Here is a 19,618-nt window from a genome sequence, read left to right as displayed (position 1 = left end):
AAACTCCTAAGTGTTTGGATTTAAAAGTCTTGCGGTGTGTCGCCAAAGCAACAGTTTCTAAAGTGACTGGAAATCATACATTGGCTAATGTCCTAATGTATTCTTCTTTCTCATTTAATTTCAAGTCAAATAGCCAATTGTAAGCATAAATAATTGTAGCATTTAAAATGAAATAATAAAAAACCCTAATCAAAATTGTAATTGCTGACATGCTCTTTTGTCAGTCACAGGCTGAAATTATGAAAATTCATTTTAATCTCTGTGGCAGGGTGGAGGGCGGGGCCGGGTCGTGATTCTACACACCTGGTCCCTTATCAGGCTAATCAAGCCTCCGAGAGGGATAAAGGCCGACTGCGGAGGATGGTGCGGGAGAGAGAGATCGTTTACGGACATGTCCGTCATGTGTGTGTGTTTGTCTTTTGTTTAAGTTAATCATTAAAATATTGTTTATATTGCCACGCTGGTTCTCGCCTCCTCATTCCCGGATTTCGGCACCAGTGTAAAGCAGTTCAATGGAAAGGAGGCGGCGAAAACCGGCCTGCGATATAAACAATATTTTAATGATTAACTTAAACAAAAGACAAACACACACACACACGACAGACATATCCGTAAATGATCTCTCTGTCCCGGACCATCCTCCACAGTCTGCCTTTATGCCTCTCGGAGGCTTGATTAGCCTGATAAGGGACCGGGTGTGTAGAATCACGACCCGGCCCCGCCCTCCGCCTGCCACAATCTCATAATAGAGGTACTTATACTTGATAGTGGTATAAAAACTTGAACTATCTGATAATTAATAATTTTTATTAATTATAACACCATTAATGTTGTAAAACTGACATTTTAAAAACCAGGATGTTTTTTATGAAATTTCACTAAAATATAAGCATACATCACTATGTCGTTATGGCTATCCTCTAACTGCAAATATTATTATTTTTTTTTTATCATCGGGAAATATTTTAGCTTCCTAAATAAATAAATAAATAAATATACATTTGTGCAAGCGCTTATTATTGCCATCACTCCACTGACAATTAAAACTATTAAATTTGTACCTGTCTGGTCTACACTTACATAGCGCTTTTTTAACCTTCGAGGTTACAAAGCGCTTTACACTGTGTCCCAATCACCCATTCACACACACATATTCACACTCACACACCAATGACGGCAGAGCTGCCATACAAGGCGCTAGCCTGCCATTGGCAGCAACTTGGGGTTCAATGTTTTCCCCAAGGACACTTCGGCATGTGGAGTCGTGTGGGCCAGGAATCGAACCGCCAACCCTGCAATTGGCAGCCGAACCGCTCTACCAACGGAGCCACAGCCGCCCCTAATAATTCCATTCAAATGATTATGTAAAGCATTACTGTGCTTTACCACAATTGTGGAATGACACATAAAACTTACGAATCATGCATGTTATTTTAATGTGGAGAATTTAGTTGAAACCACCTAATTTTCCATTAAAAAACTGTTTTATTTTTTTAGATTAAGCTGATCGGAAAAGATTTTCTCTACACAAGAATCCAACTGCTTTTGAAAATTATACTCAACACAAATAATGGTCGCACAAAACTCGCTCCTTTAGATTTCTTGAGGTTTTTATTATCAATTACACCCCTGAGTTCTTAAAAAAGAACATTTTAATATTTCAGATATAAAAGAACCTCAAACAAAAACTTTTCGAACAATAACCCACACACACACACACTTGAGGCTTCATTTGAATTTGATTATTTCCTTAATGGAAACAAGGTATGTACCAGGCTGTGGGAAAAATTCCAGCATACCCAAATAAAAATATAAACAAGCAGATTAAAAACAGAATATTCATGTAATTTGCAGAATTAGCATATCCATCTATTTTGAGAAAAGTATTTTCCTTCAATAGAAAAAAATAAATTAAATAAAATAAAAAAAAAACTGCATCTTCGAGACAAATCAACATAACAAAACATTTATAAATACATGACAAACATAAGACCACATTGAAAATAAGGGAAAAGACAAATTAAGCAATAAGAGAAAAGCAGCAATAAACATATTCAGCAGCCAAAATCAAAAAAACAAATATAAATTGTGGCAGTGTGGAATGTGGGCTACAGAAAAGCATGTATGGACATAGAAAAGGCACAGGTGTGTAGCTACGTAAATCTTGGAACCACAACCTGAAAATGTGTGGGAAACAGTGCTACATTCTGTATTCTGTAATGGTACAGTTATGAATTCATATAAACTAAAATAACATTTCTCCTTAAAAATCCAGTCTTGAGCAATCTAGTGACAGAAAACGTACATACGACACTATTGGAATGACATTTCACAGGTTATACTGAACAGAGCCACCAAAACCTCAGAGTGCAGAATACTATAGGTCTTGATTTTCTTTTGGCTTTAAGAATTGCCCAAAACTTCTTAATTTTATCAAAAGCTGAAACCAAAAGCTGCACATCAAGATGTTAAGTGCAGAAATTCACATCTCTGTAAGAAATGAGTGCAGAAGACCATAAAGCATTTGACAGTTGAACTCTAATTTTCAGTATCTGCATAGTGAAGGTAGCGCATTTATTAATAAATTACACAAATGAAAGATCAACAGCCAAATTAACTAATTCAGTGTATTCACAGGATCAATCCATATTATCTGTCTCTTATACACTCACAGTGTGTGTTTAAGGGCAGTCTTGGGTCCAAGCCTGGTAGAGATGTTTTGCTTTAGCTCTGTTAGCACACCATCACGCTCTTCTAGCTCCAGAAGAACTTGCTTTGAAGGACACACAAGACAATGTGACGTCAGTAATGGGGGCATGTGTCTTTCTATCCCTTTGTTTTCATTTTGTCAAATAGTATTCTTCAGTTTGAATTAGGGTTGGGCGATATGACCAAAACCTTACATCAAAATAGGAGTAATATTATATTATGATAAAGATATATCACGATATAGTATTTTTTTTTCCCGGAAAACCAATAAAAATCAACATACCAAGACCGAAAAATTTCGGACTGGTTTGTTGTTGACCAATATTATTGTGAACTTTCCTCTAGAAACTCAAGAACTCTTCAAAGCAAAGTTACTATGAAAAAAAAAAAGACGAAAAAAAGGATGGAATTAATGCAGAGCGCATCTTTTGACTTTCATAATATTCTTAAGCGTGCTTCAATTTGGGGTGGTAAAAAGATTGTGATTATCGTTGAGCGACACAGTTTGCAGATTACATTTTTCTAATCGGTGTTGGCTTTTGTGAACCTACACCAAAGTCGCACCTGTTTTAACAAGCTCCACTTAATTTTCTTGAATTTTCAATTGATTATATCAGCAATAATTAATCAAATGATGGAGAAGTACAGATGTGCGGAGTAGTCAAGCACACCTCGGCATGTTAAAAGTATTTGGATCACCGTGTCCCGGTAGAGTGTGTCAGATCATGGTGGACTGCTGCCTCCTCTGCTATATAGTGCTCAGAATCTACCCGCATAATTAGAATGGCAAAGAATCAGCAACGAGTTTACGGGCGCATTTGCAGTATTGCCTGATCTGCATAATTCCTTTATTGAATCTGGTGCTAAACAAGCGTGAGCAAATTTGACCAGCCACAACTCATTCCCCGCTTAACCCTGGGTTCAGTCTCATGTGAAGGGTGCCCACTGATAGATATGCACATGCTGCGCACATGGATATTTACATATAGTGATGTACACAATATAGCAAAATCTCTATCATTTAACACTATATATCGTCCAGCCCTAGTTTGAATAATTAGATACTCTACCTTTAAATTGAAATCAATACTGAACTCATTTTATGCAATAAAATCCTGGTAATAACCACTCATTCTGAACAAATAAAAAAAAAGTTAAAGTAGTTGCAATAGTTATGTCCAACATATGCATATTCTATAACAACCTACAGTACTGGCAGGCTCATTACCTCGATGAGTTTGTCCCTCTTCTGAAGATTGTCTCTCAGTTTTCCTTCCTCGAAAGCTCTCTCCTTATTTTCCTTTTTTCGTCCTAGTTCAGCCTCCTTCTTCTGTTTGGTTTTCTCTCTCAGTTCCTCAAGTGCGTTTTTGAGTTGCTGTGATATTTCACTGATGGCTTGTTTGTGATTTTCTCTTTGGTCCTGAAAGAAAGCCAAACCAAGAAGTATGTCAAAGAAAACTACAAGTCAAATTTTGAGAGTGCATTGAATTCGATCTTGGAGTTTTTAAATGGGCAGAGCACTGTTGCTGGAAATTCTTATGGCATCAGCCAGAGCAATCTCTACATATACCACCAGATAACAACATTAGTTCAAAAGATTTTGAATTAAAAATGCAATCCTTATAAAAGGATTTCTTATTTATCTGCTATACAATGACATTTGCATACCATCAAGAAGGAATAATAGATGATATTCTGAGCAAAAGTCTAAAAGTAATTTGGATGTTCAGTTCACTAAAACAATTCTCTATGGAGTTAGAATTGTCTTTAAGGCACACTATAGGATATTCAAGTTATGATAAAATTTAAAGTGCAAGAACCTGTATGAGGGTTTCGGAGACTTTTAAGGCTGTGGAGAGTCTTGAAATCTCCTGCCTCATGGTGGCGCTGAGCTCCTCTCTATCTCTGATGCTCGCTACCAGCAGAGATTCTTTCTCTCGCAACTGATTGACCAATCCGGCCTCAGCATCACCCCCTTCTAATCCCCGACCAATCAGAGAGTCCGAGAGAGCCTACAGGAAAATAACTCAATAGTTGACAACTGGAAATTACACATTGACCAAGCCAACTGCACTTTGCAAGACAAAGAGAGAGGGGGAAATAACGCCACATCTACCTGCACATCTCGCCGTGAGCTCTCTAGCACCTCCTTTAGCTGGGAAATGAATGCTTCGTGGTCCTTCACCAAGGCAGACAGGGCTGAATCTCGCTCTTTCCAAACCCCCCACTCTTTCATCATCTCCTGCTGAGCTCGATCTCGCTCTGCAAGCTCTACACGAAAGTGCTATGAGGAAACAAAACACTGGTTTACTGCTCAGCACTAGACTTATAATGTGATTTATTTCAAATTAATGGAGAGTATGAACTTTAAAAACTCAGGTTGAAAACAATACAGTTTGGTAAATGGCAAACCAACAACATTTGCTTTGACATTAAATTACTTCATAGAGTTTAGCAAAATGTAAATAAATCAAAATAAATTAAATTTACTTCAGCTTGGAATAATTTTTAGTGTACGTGCTGGTCAAATGCAATGAATGAGGGAAAACTGTGATGATAAAATCAACAATAAATAGCATTTTCCATTATGGTATTTTGAAAAGGAAGGCTCTGATAATTAAAATTCAACACTACAGGAAAGCTTTGCATTGGAAACAAGTTCATAAAACATAACTTAAAATCAGTAGATTTGGTTGAGAGAACTTCAATAGAGTGTGTGCATGTTCTGATTCTATTCTTTGAGATAAAGTTTTAAATATACACACTCCACCGTTCCCTGTATAGAGGAATCAATGCTTCATTTATACTCTTAATGCATATTACTCATGTAGCAGTCAATAACCTAGTGATTAAATAAACTGTGTGTGTGTGTGTGTGTTTGCTGCTGAATAAGAGCACTGTTTGTTTGACTCACATTAATAATATCCTGGTTACACTGAAGCACAGTGTCGAGTGTGATGAAGTCTCGGTCTCGCTCTTTGCCAGCGTCCCTGAGAGCCTGCAGCTGGTTTTCCAGAGCTTTCTCTCTCTCCCTCACCTCTGTCAGCTGGGCCTCCAGAACAGCCTGATTAAAATTGAAACCAAGCATTAACACTATGCAATAACACTTATTTGCATTGTGCACAATAGAATATGAAACAACATTCTAATGTGCTTTTATAGACTATCAAAGTATTAGTATTAATTGATGTTACTAGAGGTACAGAAAGGATTTAGGCTTGATCTGTCATGCCCATTTAATTTGAAACAAACAGACAAGTGCACATCAATTATCCAATACAAGTGAATTATCCAACACAGTAATACAGAGCCAGATCTCTGCTAAAACACTGACTGGATGCGTTTTCTGGAACTGCATTTCAATGTCAGTGTGTATAGGTGTGTACTTGTTTCAGTATACTTGTGAGGGTCAAATCTTAAATAAAATAAAAAAATCCTGAAAATACATTTAAATCTCTATAAATGGCAGCTCACCCAGAATATCCTTTCAAATATCTCTCTCAAATATAGGTATACACATTTTTGTGTGTGTTTCTGACCTAGTGATTTGTCTGCACTTTTCAGGGACAAAATGTCTTAAATATATCTCAAGACTGACCTACTGTATTTCTACAAAAGTACAACTTTATCTGGAAGAATTTTTAAAATGCATTATTTATGTTGATTTCATAGTAGGAAAAAAATGGTACAGTGCTAAAAAAAAAGAAAAGAAAAAAGAAAATCTTGGGTTACAGTGGCACTTACAATGGAAGTGAATGGGACCAATCTATAAACATTAAAATACACATCGTTTCAACAGTATAGCCGTAAATGCTAGATTTTGTGTGAGAAAGGCACTTACAGGGTTTATTGGCATTATGTTGTCATGTTAATGAAGTTGTAGTTTTAGTAATAACTTTACACACAGAAAAGGTTAGCAAGCAGTGTTATGTATGTTAATGTTTACGTATTGGGGGTATACATTTGAAACAATGTGTATTTAAATGTTTATGGACTGGCCCCCATTCACTTCCATTGTATGTGGCTTACTGTAACCAATTATATATATATATATATATATATATATATATATATATATAAAAATGTGGGACGAGTCTAAATTATTTTTGATGTAATCATTAATCAATATTATGCCACAAATGCTGTTGCTTGAGCTTAACTTGTATTAAACGTGGAACATTCCTTTCATTTTACATTCATTCCTATTTGAATCCCAGTGTAAATAGCATCTACCACACAGTGCAGCTATTGGCACCCCAGTAGTCTGGTGGAACCACAAAAATATATGACAAAATAACTAGTAGATGTTGCTGCAGTGGGGTGGGATGGGATGTAAAGACGTTGAGTGAATGTGTAGAGTTGTCATAGTGACTGCGGTTCAAATCCATGTTTTATCACACTCTTTTCCACATTAAATTTCCTGTTTCCACTCTTAATATTTCCTTTAATACTACATAAAATAGGGCCTGGGTACCTACAATAGTATTGACGCTGACTACCACCTCCAATCCATGGCGTGCTGAGTGACTCCAGCCAGGTCTCCTTAGAAACCAAATTGGCCCGGTTGCTAGGGAGGGTAGAGTCACATGGGGTAACCTTCTCGTGGTCTTGATTAGTGGTTCTCCTTCTCAATGGGACACATGACAGGTTGTGTGTGGATCGCAGAGAGTAGCATGAGCCTCCACATGCAGAATCTCCGCTGTGTTATGCACAACTTCACGTGATAAGATGCATGGATTGACGGTCTCAGAAGCGGAGGCAACTAAGATTGTCCTCCGCTACCCGGATTGAGGCGAGTAACCATTCCACCACGAGGACCTACTAAGTAGTGGGAATTGACCATTCCAAATTGGGGAGAAAAAGGTATAATATATATATATATATATATATACACAGTGAGGAAAAAAAGTATTTGATCCCCTGCTGATTTTGTACGTTTGCCCACTGACAAAGAAATGATCAGTCTATAATTATAATGGTAGGTTAATTTGAACAGTGAGAGACGGAATAACAACAAAAAAAAAAATCCAGAAAAACGCATGTCAAAAATGTTATAAATTGAGTTGCATTTTAATGAGGGAAATAAGTACTCGACCCCCTCTCAATCAGATATTTCTGGCTCCCAGGTGTCTTTTATACAGGTAACGAGCTGAGATTAGGAGCACACACTTAAAGGGAGTGCTCCTAATCTCAGTTTGTTACCTGTATAAAAGACACCTGTTCACAGAAGCAATCAATCAATCAGATTCCAAACTCTCCACCACGTCCAAGACCAAAGAGCTGTCCAAGGATGTCAGCGACAAGATTGTAGATCTACACAAGGCTGGAATGGGCTACAAGACCATCGGCAAGCAGCTTGGTGAGAAGGTGACAACAGTTGGTGCGATTATTCGCAAATGGAAGAAACACAAAATAACTGTCAATCTCCCTCGGTCTGGGGCACCATGTAAGATCTCACCACGTGGAGTTGCAATGATCATGAGAACGGTGAGGAATCAGCCTAGAACTACATGGGAGGATCTTGTCAATGATCTCAAGGCAGCTGGGATCATAGTCACCAAGAAAACAATTGGTAACACACTACGCCGATGAAGGACTGAAATCTTGCAGTGCCCGCAAGGTCAACCTGCTCAAGAAAACACATGTACAGGCCTGTCTGAAGTTTGCCAATGAACATCTGAATGATTCAGAGGAGAACTGGGTGAAAGTGTTGTGGTCAGATGAGACCAAAATCGAGCTCTTTGGCATCAACTCAACTCGCCGTGTTTGGGGGTGTTTTTCTGCTAAGGGGACAGGACAACTTCACTGCATCAAAGGGACGAGGTGAGAAATCTTGGGTGAGAACCTCCTCCTTCCCTAAGCCAGGGCATTGAAAATGGGTCGTGGATGGGTATTCCAGCATGACAATGACCAAAAACACACGGCCAAGGCAACAAAGGAGTGGCTCAAGAAGAAGCACATTAAGGTCCTGGAGTGGCATAGCCAGTATCCAGATCATAATCCCATAGAAAATCTGTGGAGGGAGCTGAAGGTTTGAGTTGCCTTGAAAGGTTAAGTTAATGTGTAAGTGTTAATATAGTGTGACTTTGGGTCTCCAAAGAAACACAATAAACACACTGTAGTGATGCCCATACTGTTTGTTAGTATTTAAATATGGACAATTACTTAAATATTGTTCTGTTTCTCACCCACATCAATCATATCGCTTCAGAAGACATGGATTTAACCACTGGAGTCATATGGATTACTTTTATGCTGCCTTTATTTGCTTTTTGGATATTTTTATGCTGCCTTTATTTGCTTTTTGGAGTTCTGGTCATGATTCAATTGCATTCTATGAACTTATAGAGCTGACGTATTCTTCTAAAAATCTTTGTTTCTGTTCAGCAAAAGAAAGACAATCTGGTATGGCATAAGGGTGAGTAAATGATGAGGAATTTATATTTTTGGGTGAAATATCTCTTTAAGAACAATAGACGTCTGTGAGCAGTCTTCATTTAAATTGCTAGGTAAATGTGTGAGCACATGTCAGTCAGTCACCCCACCTCATGCTCACTGTGTTTATCACCCACACCACTGGTCAGTTGTGTGATGAGTTTTTCAGTCTCATCTGACTCCACCCCCTGCTCAGCACACAGCTTCTGGATCAAAGTCACACATTCCTGAAAATAGGGGAGCCAACAGTTTATCACTGACAACAATGTGATCTGCACACAATCTGTTATTTCCAGAATCTAAATTGTGTTTATCAATGCATGACTCACCTGGATTACACTTTCTCTGCTGTGCAGCGATTGGCTGAGACGCTCTATCAAGTCATTTTTATTCTTCACACTGGTCTGTGTACACACACACACACACACTTAAGATATGTTTTACTCCTATGAAAGGGTATCATTCCCAGACGGAGCAAAATGATAAAATGCCTGTGGGACAGTTCATGCCATTGTGACTCATTATGAATGCATTCCACTTGTGTTTTTTCACTGAAATCTCAGTTCACACTAGAGAGCATCTATTCAAAAGCTCCAGAATATAGTCCTATATTATTACAGAATCAAGAATAAAAGGTGTCCATTGTAGTGTTACTTAAGCACCAAAACCAAGTCACATTTTGGTTTTTCAAACTATTTTCCATTCTCTATCTGATCCTTACAATTAAACAGGCCATTTCATAGGCAGTGCCTTTAAGGCTTCTATGTAAATGTGTTCATTGCATGCAAAATGGAATTCAATGCTGTTCGACTTCACATGCTGCGGGGTTTGCTGCTGGATTTAATAGTTTATAACTGCACCATCCTTCAAAAATAGACTTTTTGGAAAGCTGCATTACATTGTGACAGGTTCACAAAACAATCTGCTCTACAGATTTAACAAATAGTTAAAGTTGGACAGAAACGATTCTCTCATTATGAGCTTCAAAGTTCCAGTCACCATTCACTTGTATTGCATGGACCTACAGAGCTGAAAATCTTTGTGTTCTGCAGAAGAAAGAAAGTCATGCACATTTGGGATGGCAAGAGGGTGAGTAAATTATTAGATATTTTTCAATTAACACTCTTTTTGGACAGGGAGGAAATTTTGAGATCTGAAAGTTACAGTATGTTTTCATAGTACAACGCAATTTTTTATTTTTTTTTTAAAACAAAAGATTAAGGAAAATGTAATTACTTATGATATGACCCCTTTAGGGACAATCATATAAAAGAGAATATAACTTATGCAAGAAATTCTTGTTGTAATCAAAAGAAAATTATATTAAAGGTGCAGTATGTAAGATTCAGAAAACCTTGTTATTAATGACACCTGTGGCCCGCTCGCATTCGTGCACACACTCCATATGGATGTGAACGAGTATTGGCCAAAACAATGACGTAACATACAAAGAGACCTTGCATCATGCTGACAGATGAGGTAGCATAATTAAAATTACATTTATGATTGTTTTACTACAAACTTGAGACTAATCTAGTCTTACTCAGTGTTTGTGTAGGAGTCGGTGTTGTGCTGGGAGCTGGACGTTCCATCTCTAAAATAACGTTACCTAGTGTTGCAGTTTGTTGTCGCTGTTGAATAGCTGAAGAGAAGCACTGAGGCAAGGCTCTCAGGAGTGCGCATAAATGTCACATCCTTTGGATTTTCCTGGCAAAAGTGACCCGCTCACTTCGCATGAAAATCAGTCTACAGGCTTTAATAGGCAACCTAGGATGTCCGGGAAGGGCTAATTTTTTAAGTTGTGTTACAAGCCGGTCACACATTGGCAAAGAAAAGGCGAATATTACATGACAAATGTTACATATTGCAACTTTATATACATGTTAAGAAACACTGTGAGAGAGAGAGAGAGAGAGAGAGAGAGAGGCACATTAAAAATGTAGCAGCTGAAAAGCCTGTTAATGAAAGAAAGCACTAGCACAGCCCAAGGCAAACACCTCTGGTTTGGCAGGATACCTGGAGCAGCTGTGTGAATGCTTGTTTCCATGCACGCCTCTCTATGTGGGCAAACCTGAATCATATTTTTTTTCCACAAACACACTCTTTAATATGGCCCATGTAACATGAGAAAAGTCAACTAATAGATTAGCAGAGGTGGTGTCTCGAATTAGGACTGTCACGATAATTACTTAGTTGGACGATATATTGTCCCAGAAATAATTGCGATAAACAATATTATTGTCATTTTAAGACCATTTAATGGCACTGATATAATGATAATACAATAGCATAATAATTCAAGTACACCCTTTCAAAGAGCAATTCACTTTTAATTCTTAAGAATATTCAGACATTGGAATTGGAATGTCAAAATAAATTTAAGTCGGGAAGGCCCCTCTTCATCTCCAACTGCTGTTTGTTCCCAGCTTGGAAAACTGGATGGAATGGTTATGTTTTTGATGAGCTTTTTAGATTACAGGGCTCAACATTAAACATTTTGATGTGCTTGTCCTTCAGACAAGTAAATTGGTCATTCACCTGTTTGAGTAAAAAAATTTTTTTTTTCTGCTGTTGTGTTTTCTAAAATTAGCAGTAAAAATGGCTGTTCAATGTTAACAAAATGCATTAAAATTCTAACGAATCCTGAGAAAGTACCCCGTTTATTTAATACTGAATGTGGGTCCTTGGCAAATAACATAACTGCAAACTTTTATCAAGATCTAAGATTTATCAACATATGAAAATTAATCAACAACCCCACCTTGTCCTTTCTAGAAACATGTCTTACATCCCTGACATTTGGCATAATATTCATGACATAAAAATTAATAGTATTTGTTAGAATTAATTTTACCTTTACTTTTACATATATTTAACAACTGAAAAAAATATTATACTACTTTTAACTTGTGTAATGGTTGTATGACATGACATTTTAGTTATTAAATAAAAAAATGTACGTGTTTGATATGTTTGGTATATTCAAAACCACATGACACAAATATAAATATAGTGTAATATTACCATTCTAAGATTTTTTTGACTGAACCATGTATTTTAAAGACATATCATATTTTTTATTTTATGTATATTTTTAATATTATGGTGTTTATATTACCATTTTATTTTTATGTTTGTATATAATTACATATTAAATCTGACTGATTCACATGGCAGAGAATGCCTGTATATGTCACAAAAAGCTCCAGAGAGATGGAGATAAGAGATGTAATGGGTGTTCAAGTGTTTCTCTTCATCACAGCAGGTAGCATTACAATTTTTTTTTTGCTATTTCTGCAGTTCTCGTCAAAGGTGTTGTATTATTACTTATGATGGAGGCAGCAAACCTGGATCGCTCCAACATTACATGCTTGCAAAATTGACAGAATTGTTGTTCGTTGCAATAGTTTTATAGCATTAATCTCTTAATACAGGCACAGCACAATGGCATTCACGTGTCGGAAAACATTTGTCCATTTTGGTGCTCACACCAAATTCAACAAGTGCAGCTACACGACAGATGGAGAAGGACATGCAAAAGCGGGTTTCCTGTTTTCACGCAGATTCTGGAATTAATACAGAGACAATACTCGGAATCCTGCACATAATTTCAGACATTGTAGATTATTTTCAACATCGGGATATGTTTTTATTTTTTTTTAATACAGGCATACGCTAAATCACAAATAAACCTGGTATTTTGTTTTATCATTAAGGTTTCAATCAGGCAAGTAAAATTCACTTTGACTTGATCTTGCAAAAATCCACTTGTCCCAGACAAGCGTTAATGTCGAGCTGAGTTGTATTGCCACTTTTCAATGTCACCATTTTTAAACAAAGGTGACATAACGGCACGTTCATGTTAATGGTCTTTCCTCTCTCATTCGGTTTAAAACCAAAATGTTCCCACACCTGAGCTCTGGAATGCAGCTTTTATACCAAGTCCATTTGGATTATTCTACCAAACTTTCTGGCTGGAATTATGCAGTCATCAGGAAAAACACCTATTAGCCTCGAGGAACTTGTAATCTTCACCTGTCGCTGTCTGCTGCGTGTGTGTGGAGCTGCCTGAGCCCTGAGGGCAACTGGCTAAAATGCTGGTTACATACATCCTTATTTAAACAAACATGCATGTAAACACAATGGGCAATATCGAGGTCAGCAAAAATAATCTAGGTCATGCCCATATATTGTACGATAAGTCGATAATATAATTACCATGACAGGCCTATCTCGAATGCAGCTTTTTATGTCTAAAACACAATGCAGAACACACGTCTAGCCACCAAAGCCAATCATTGGCTGTGTCTCGTTTGGATGGATGCATCCTCCGGAGGTCGCATTTGTCGGCCGCATATGTCATCGAGGCTGTCTCGTTTCATAAAAGCGAGTAGGACACTTCGAATGCAGCCTTCTTTCATGGGAATTCGGAGGATGGATGAGGCATATCCTTCGTGGGCACTCATAACCCACAATACTTTGCTTCAACATCATTATAACTCACCTAAAATGTACCTCATACATTCCCTTCTAACCAGACTTTGTTCCCTTCTCACTTAATTACATTTACATTTATGCATTTGGCAGACGCTTTTATCCAAAGCGATTTACAGTGCAATTATTACAGGGACAATCCCCCCGGAACAACCTGGAGTTAAGTGTCTTGCTCAAGGACACAATGGTGGTGGCCATGGGGTTAGAACCTGCGACCTTCTGATTAACAGCCCTGTGCTTTAGCCACTACGCCACCACCACTTAATGTGCTCGCGCTTGTTAAAGAGTGGCGTGCTGTCATAGCAACCATGTTACATTACGTTTTTGTTTGTGCTATGAAGGACGTCTTGTTTAATGGAGGACACTCGATATACTGCGGCCTTCAAACGACATGTCCTACCTAGCATGCAGCCTTCCAAACCAAACTCACCACTTGTGGAGAAGACTTTGATTGATTGACAGCAGTGCTGGTTGCTAGTTTGTTGGTATCCCTGAGCTGTGCCTCAAGAGTTCTGATGCGAGTCTGAGCTTGAACAAGCTGTTCACGCAACAGATTTACAGCCGAGTGCACTCTACCTGCAGTCACCTACCGAAAGAGATAAAAATAGAGAAAAATCAACTGTAAGGGCCAAAAGTTAGTGTGAGACAATTCATAACCAATACAATCCATTTAATTTGTGAACATGGCCCACTCAAAAATACAATTCAATTTAGCACTGGTTTTTTCACTGAATAAGAAGTTGTAACATTACATGAAAAGTACAGTTTTGATTCTATGAATGAGTTGTAAGATTAACGGTTTAAGCATGTACGAGGTCAGCACGCACTGACATAAGACAGAGATGATTCAGTTACTCTGGAGTAAAAAATGTGGATGAAGAAATTTGTCAACTGATAAAACAACTTAATCTCAGAGTCCACCCAAAAATGAAAATTCTCTCATCATTTACTCACGAACACAAACAATTTTAAGAAGAATATTTCAACTCTGTAGGTCCTCAAAATGTAAGTGAATGGATAACAAAACTTTGAAAGTCCAAAAAGCACATAAAGGCAGCATAAAAGTAATCTATAAGACTCAGTGGTTAAATCTATATCTTTAGAAGCGTTATGATGGGTGCAAATAAGAAACAGATAATTAACTAAAGTAATTGTTTAGTATAAATACTCCTCCCTACCCAGTAGGTGGCGTGAAGAATGTAAATCGCTCAAATCAAAAAAGAAGAATGTGAAAGTAAAAGTGGAGGCCTGACAGTAAAAAGGACTTAAATCTTGTGTCACTTCTGAAGACATTGATTTAACCACTGGAATCGTATTAATTACTTTTATACTGCCTTTATGTGCTTTTGGAGCTTCAAAATTTTTATTCATTTTTAATTCAATTTTAATTGTTGTGTGTACTGCAGTCTCATCACATTTGAACTTTTTGTTTAGCCTCCCATTCAGCTGATGAAAACACGCTGCATGATCATGAGGAAGCATTACATCAAGACGTAGTTTGGAATGCAGGTGCGGAATTTCATATAAATAAAAAAAGTCTACTTCTCTCTAGAAGTTTCTGGTGTGCCAGTGATTACCCCTGACATGTGTGCCATAGGTTGCCATCCCCTGGGCTAATGGCATGAGTTTTTTTACTTTTTGCAAGTCCGTTTGGTGATGCTAGTGGTGCAAAAATCACTTCACTTTTTAGAAAGTTTTGATAAAACAGGACAACACACTAGTGTTTCCTTACCTCTCTTTGCAATGGCTGAAACTCGTCTCTCAGTTCAGTCAAGATGTCATCGCCCTCTTCCTCAAACTCATTCTCCATCCCATTATCCCCCTCTCCAAAGTTCAGTACCCTCACTAACCCCACTTTTGCTTCCACTTCATCCTTTCCAATCTGCACTCCCCCTCGCCACATCACAGGAATGCGACTTCCAGCTGGCGACCTCACAGGTTTTCCTTCAATTCCCCTCAACTCTTTGAAAATTGTCTCGAAGATGACTGCCTGCTCTTCAGGCCAATCAAAGGGATCATTGGCACCCAAAGAGTCCAGTGATTGGACAGAGGCAGTGCGGGATTGTGATCGTAAAGAGTGACAGGAACCAGACAGCGAGGCGGGACTTGAGCTGACAGATAGTACTCTTGACCAATGAAGAGGCATGCTACGGGACTTGTCCCGAGAGAGACCCAATGAGGTGAAAGCTTGTTCGGGCAGGTGACGGGGTATCCCGCAAACTGACTCATAATCCGAATCAGACACCCTTAAGAAGTCACAACCATCACATTTCTTCCCTTTATGGCATCTTTTCCCTGTTTTCCTATAATGTGGACATGAATCCGCATTCTCGGACCACCATTCATACTCGGAGAGCACCATATTGTCCCTCAGCAGTTCTCGGTATCCTTCCCCTGCCGAATTCTTTCTGTCCTGCCTTCCTGAGTCACCTTCATCCTCGCTGGAGCTTCCTTTGTTTCTATAACTAGAAGGATGGCGTTGATGGTACAAACTTCGCACCCATCGCCTAATCTGGTCTCTTTCCTGAGAGAGTCTCTGAAGCCTCTCGCTCGACAGTGCCCTGACCCGGGCGATGACAGTGTCGAACTTGAAAACTCTCTCCAGAACGGACACGCACTTGCCACATAAAAATTCCCCCTGACCGTCCCCACGTGGTACAGACTGCTCTAATATGTGTGTCAGCACACAAAGCAGATCAATTCCTTTTGTAGGGGTTAGCAAAGCATGAGACTTGGAGAGGGAAGGAGAAGAACTAAGAGATAATGTACTGCCTGGAAATAAAAAAAATTCAGATATTAATATTTTTTCAATTTAATAACATTTGTTATATGTATAAAAGGTATAAGTCAACATGGAATGGCATTTGCAACCAGCTTTACTTCCATAATGTGACTTGTGGCCCATGCACACATCAACGAAATCGAAGAACAAATGTGTGTGACATACTTTAGGAAAAAAAAAAAAGGTGTTTTTGAGTTTGTTTCGGTGGTTTGTAATAACTCGTCAGGGTGGACTTTTAGGCAAACTTCTTACCGGCTGCTTTACACCTTTTTAATGCCATTTGTCCACATCATTGGTAGTTGTGAACTGGAGCTCCAGACAGCTAATTCCCATTCAGTCAGTCAGCATGAACACACCGACATGCAGAGTAATTAGCAAGCTGACACAAATTTACCTATATCTGTACAATCATTGATGTAGAGCCATTTTCCAAGAACATGTCATGCAATTTTTTTGGTTTAATTAGTCAACAAAAGGAATCAAATTTGCCCAAAAACTCTTTAAATGCCCTTTCACTCATGTGCCACCTACAGCCAAAAGCCATTCACACATCTGCTCAAAGTAAGATACAGTAAACCTCTCTTATCATCATTCTTTTGTCTGTATTCTACCCATTAACACTCTTTTATACACCCATCTTTGCACTAGCATCAGTGTCATCATAAATTACAAAAACAGAGTGTAATAAGCATATATTATGGCCATGTATAGTGTTAGCACCATGAACGCAAAAAGTAAACACTACAAATTACACATTCTCTACAGCATATATATTATTTTAAATAAAAAATAAATCCATCTCAACACTTGATCACTATTCATAATAGTAAGAACGACAAACAATCTGCATAATTCTACACAATTGTAGGTAAAAGTGGGCATCCAGCTAATTAGCAAAACTATTTCAACACAATAACGTTAGCTACCAGGTTAGCAGAGGCCTACAGCTGTGCACTGGGTGTACACCGTAGCTACAACACAAAACTCCGCATTTTTACTCTCGGTAGCAGATAAATCCACAAATAATCAAGCATACATACAGGTTATAATTCTGAAGAGTCCCAACAAATTGGGAACTGTAACCATCTTTCAGGAATAACTGTCTTGAAAATCCAGCATTGGTTGTGTTTGTACTGCTGAGGAATATTGGAAAAAATCCATTTTAACCACAGATTTTTCAATTTGTCTGCCTTTTGGAAGTCCAAACAAAGAGGTTTTGCTTTCGCAGTGAAGAAATCAGCGTCTTCTAGACATGGCGACAACACAAACCCAACTCATCCTGGCGGGCGGGCCAAAGTAGCTCTTAGGTGGGCATTATGCAAATTTGTTGCATAGTGACGTAGATACTTTACAATTTCATGTAGTTCTTGAGCAGTGTTGTCTGTGGGAGAGTATAACTCCCTTTTGCGTGGACTTTGTTCTTTGTAACTTTTCAGACCTTTTACATGCCCAAACGCACTAATACACACTAAAGGAAAGGTAAAATCTCAAAAAGCAAAATAGGGCCTCTTTAAATGATCATCGAGTAGTTAAAACAGCTTCTTTTACTGATCTCGTTTAAATTCTACTCACAGAATGAGGCATAAAGTCAATGATTATACATTTTAATGTCATATTATTTGATATTTTACATGTAGTCTTGAGCATCCTCATCCAGTATTTAAATGTACCTAGTTTAAACACCTATATCAACAGCATGGCTGGTGTCTGAAAGTTTGCAAACAGTACGTCGTTGCTCAGCTGTCTGAGTAAGTGTGCTGGGGCCTTTGTTTCTGAGTGAAACAGGACATTCAACAATTAAACAAAAATGTAAGTCATAACTTGATTTTATCTATCAGGAATTGATTAGATTCTGAAAAGTGTGCATTCCATAACAAGAATGGAAACAGACCTAAATGAGTCACACTCAAAAACTTAATTACTTTAAAATAGTTTATCATGTCAAGGCACTTGAAATCTGTTCTGCAATCATTCATACCCCATGGGCTGCTCTGTGCTGATCTGGGTAGGCTTCCCTTGCTAGACAAGTCTGTTGGCGTCTGAGGTTGTGCCCCCTTCCGTTTCTGAGCCGCATACAACCATCGCCGCTGGTTACCCTGCAGGTCACTCCCACAGATGCGACATCCTTCACTTTTACCTCTCGTAGTCATCATACTCACAGCAGGTGCCCTATAAGTAGTTGTTAATGGATAACATTAAGAATAATTAAAATAATAAAAGTGTTGGCAAAACATGCTAAACATTGGAATACACAATGGGGCGACATTATACAAGGCAGTAAGTCATATCTGTCCTTAATGACACATATTTAAGCTGTTAATAACAATATCTGCTGTGTTTTTCAATGTATTATTATAGTCCAGCATTGCACTTGCATTGGAGGCTTACTTTTACAGGCTGTGGTTTATTTACTCTACACACCAGAGTAAATCTATCACTAGTTCTATGTAGGGCAGTTGTCCTTTGGTTTGGGTGGATCCAATTGATGATAGCTCACTCTCCCCTACTGACAGTCAGACTGTTTACACAGCACAACCACAGTCCACGTCGGCCTTGAGCCCTGAACACACACATAGACACTGTGAAACCTGCTTCAAAAACCCTATATTCTATTCTTTTATATTGTATTATATTATGTTAAATTACAAAGCAACTTTAAAATCTCTCCGAGTATGAACAATATTTTCAAACTAAATTAATTTGTTTATTTTTACACGCGTGCAGTCGCTCGTGTTTAAATGTGAGCGCGAGCACTTTTCACCATATAGCGCGCGGTTTTAAAACACAAATAAATTATGTAAATAAGCGACGCGTTGGAAGAGAACTTTCCATGCGATGACTAATCTCAGCAACTCACAGTTTGGATCTTTGTGCTCGAGATTTAACTCAGAGAAACGTTTATATATCGATCTAGAACACGTTAAACCGCCACTAACACAAACGAATGTGACTTTTGATTCCCAGAATTTCAGAATGACCATACTGGCTGAAGACAAAACATCTGACAGACACTTTCAAACAGCCAACACCGAACCTGATACGTTATGAGAAACGAAAATATCCGATTGCAGTCACAAATAGACATATAAAGTCACTCACCGAGGCACGGGAACAGTGTTTTAACGATGTCGAGTAAGAGCTCTCGCGTGTCCGTACCGGTATTGCAGCCGTCGCGCGCAGCGCTCTACCTTGCTGACG

At 38.3% G+C, this 19,618-nt stretch overlaps 1 protein-coding gene across 2 annotated transcripts; it reads right to left on the bottom strand.

The window, feature by feature from the left end:
* Positions 1-1,598: 1,598 nt before the first annotated feature.
* On the bottom strand, positions 1,599-19,590 carry LOC127631836 (uncharacterized). Of its 2 annotated transcripts, XM_052110206.1 has the most exons (13): positions 19,520-19,581; positions 18,809-18,980; positions 18,399-18,589; positions 15,371-16,410; positions 14,069-14,224; positions 9,474-9,548; positions 9,255-9,371; positions 5,624-5,773; positions 4,826-4,993; positions 4,530-4,721; positions 3,938-4,129; positions 2,673-2,773; positions 1,599-2,490 (listed from the first exon to the last, which is right to left on the bottom strand). In XM_052110206.1, exons 3-13 carry the CDS (start codon positions 18,571-18,573, stop codon positions 2,469-2,471), a joined length of 2,388 nt encoding a protein of 795 aa, XP_051966166.1. In that variant the 5' UTR covers positions 18,574-18,589; positions 18,809-18,980; positions 19,520-19,581; the 3' UTR covers positions 1,599-2,468. The 2 variants fall into 2 exon arrangements, with proteins under 2 accessions (XP_051966166.1, XP_051966167.1); XM_052110207.1 differs by lacking the exon at positions 18,809-18,980 and having other exon boundaries at positions 19,520-19,590.
* Positions 19,591-19,618: the final 28 nt, after the last annotated feature.

Source organism: Xyrauchen texanus, chromosome 38 (assembly GCF_025860055.1).
Source record: "Xyrauchen texanus isolate HMW12.3.18 chromosome 38, RBS_HiC_50CHRs, whole genome shotgun sequence".
Classification (NCBI taxonomy): domain Eukaryota; kingdom Metazoa; phylum Chordata; class Actinopteri; order Cypriniformes; family Catostomidae; genus Xyrauchen; species Xyrauchen texanus.
Note: the sequence above shows the minus strand (reverse complement) of the source record. Positions and strands in the feature narration are given on the sequence as shown.

Excerpts from the sequence above, each read along its gene's own strand:
- LOC127631836 (XM_052110207.1), bottom strand. The coding sequence starts at position 18,573 with ATGATGACTACGAGAGGTAAAAGTGAAGGATGTCGCATCTGTGGGAGT. Across the intron at positions 16,411-18,398 it reads AGCACAGAGCAGCCCATGGG|GCAGTACATTATCTCTTAGT; the intron begins GTATGAATGATT and ends TTTTATTTCCAG. Across the intron at positions 4,994-5,623 it reads GTAACCAGGATATTATTAAT|CACTTTCGTGTAGAGCTTGC; the intron begins GTGAGTCAAACA and ends GTTTCCTCATAG.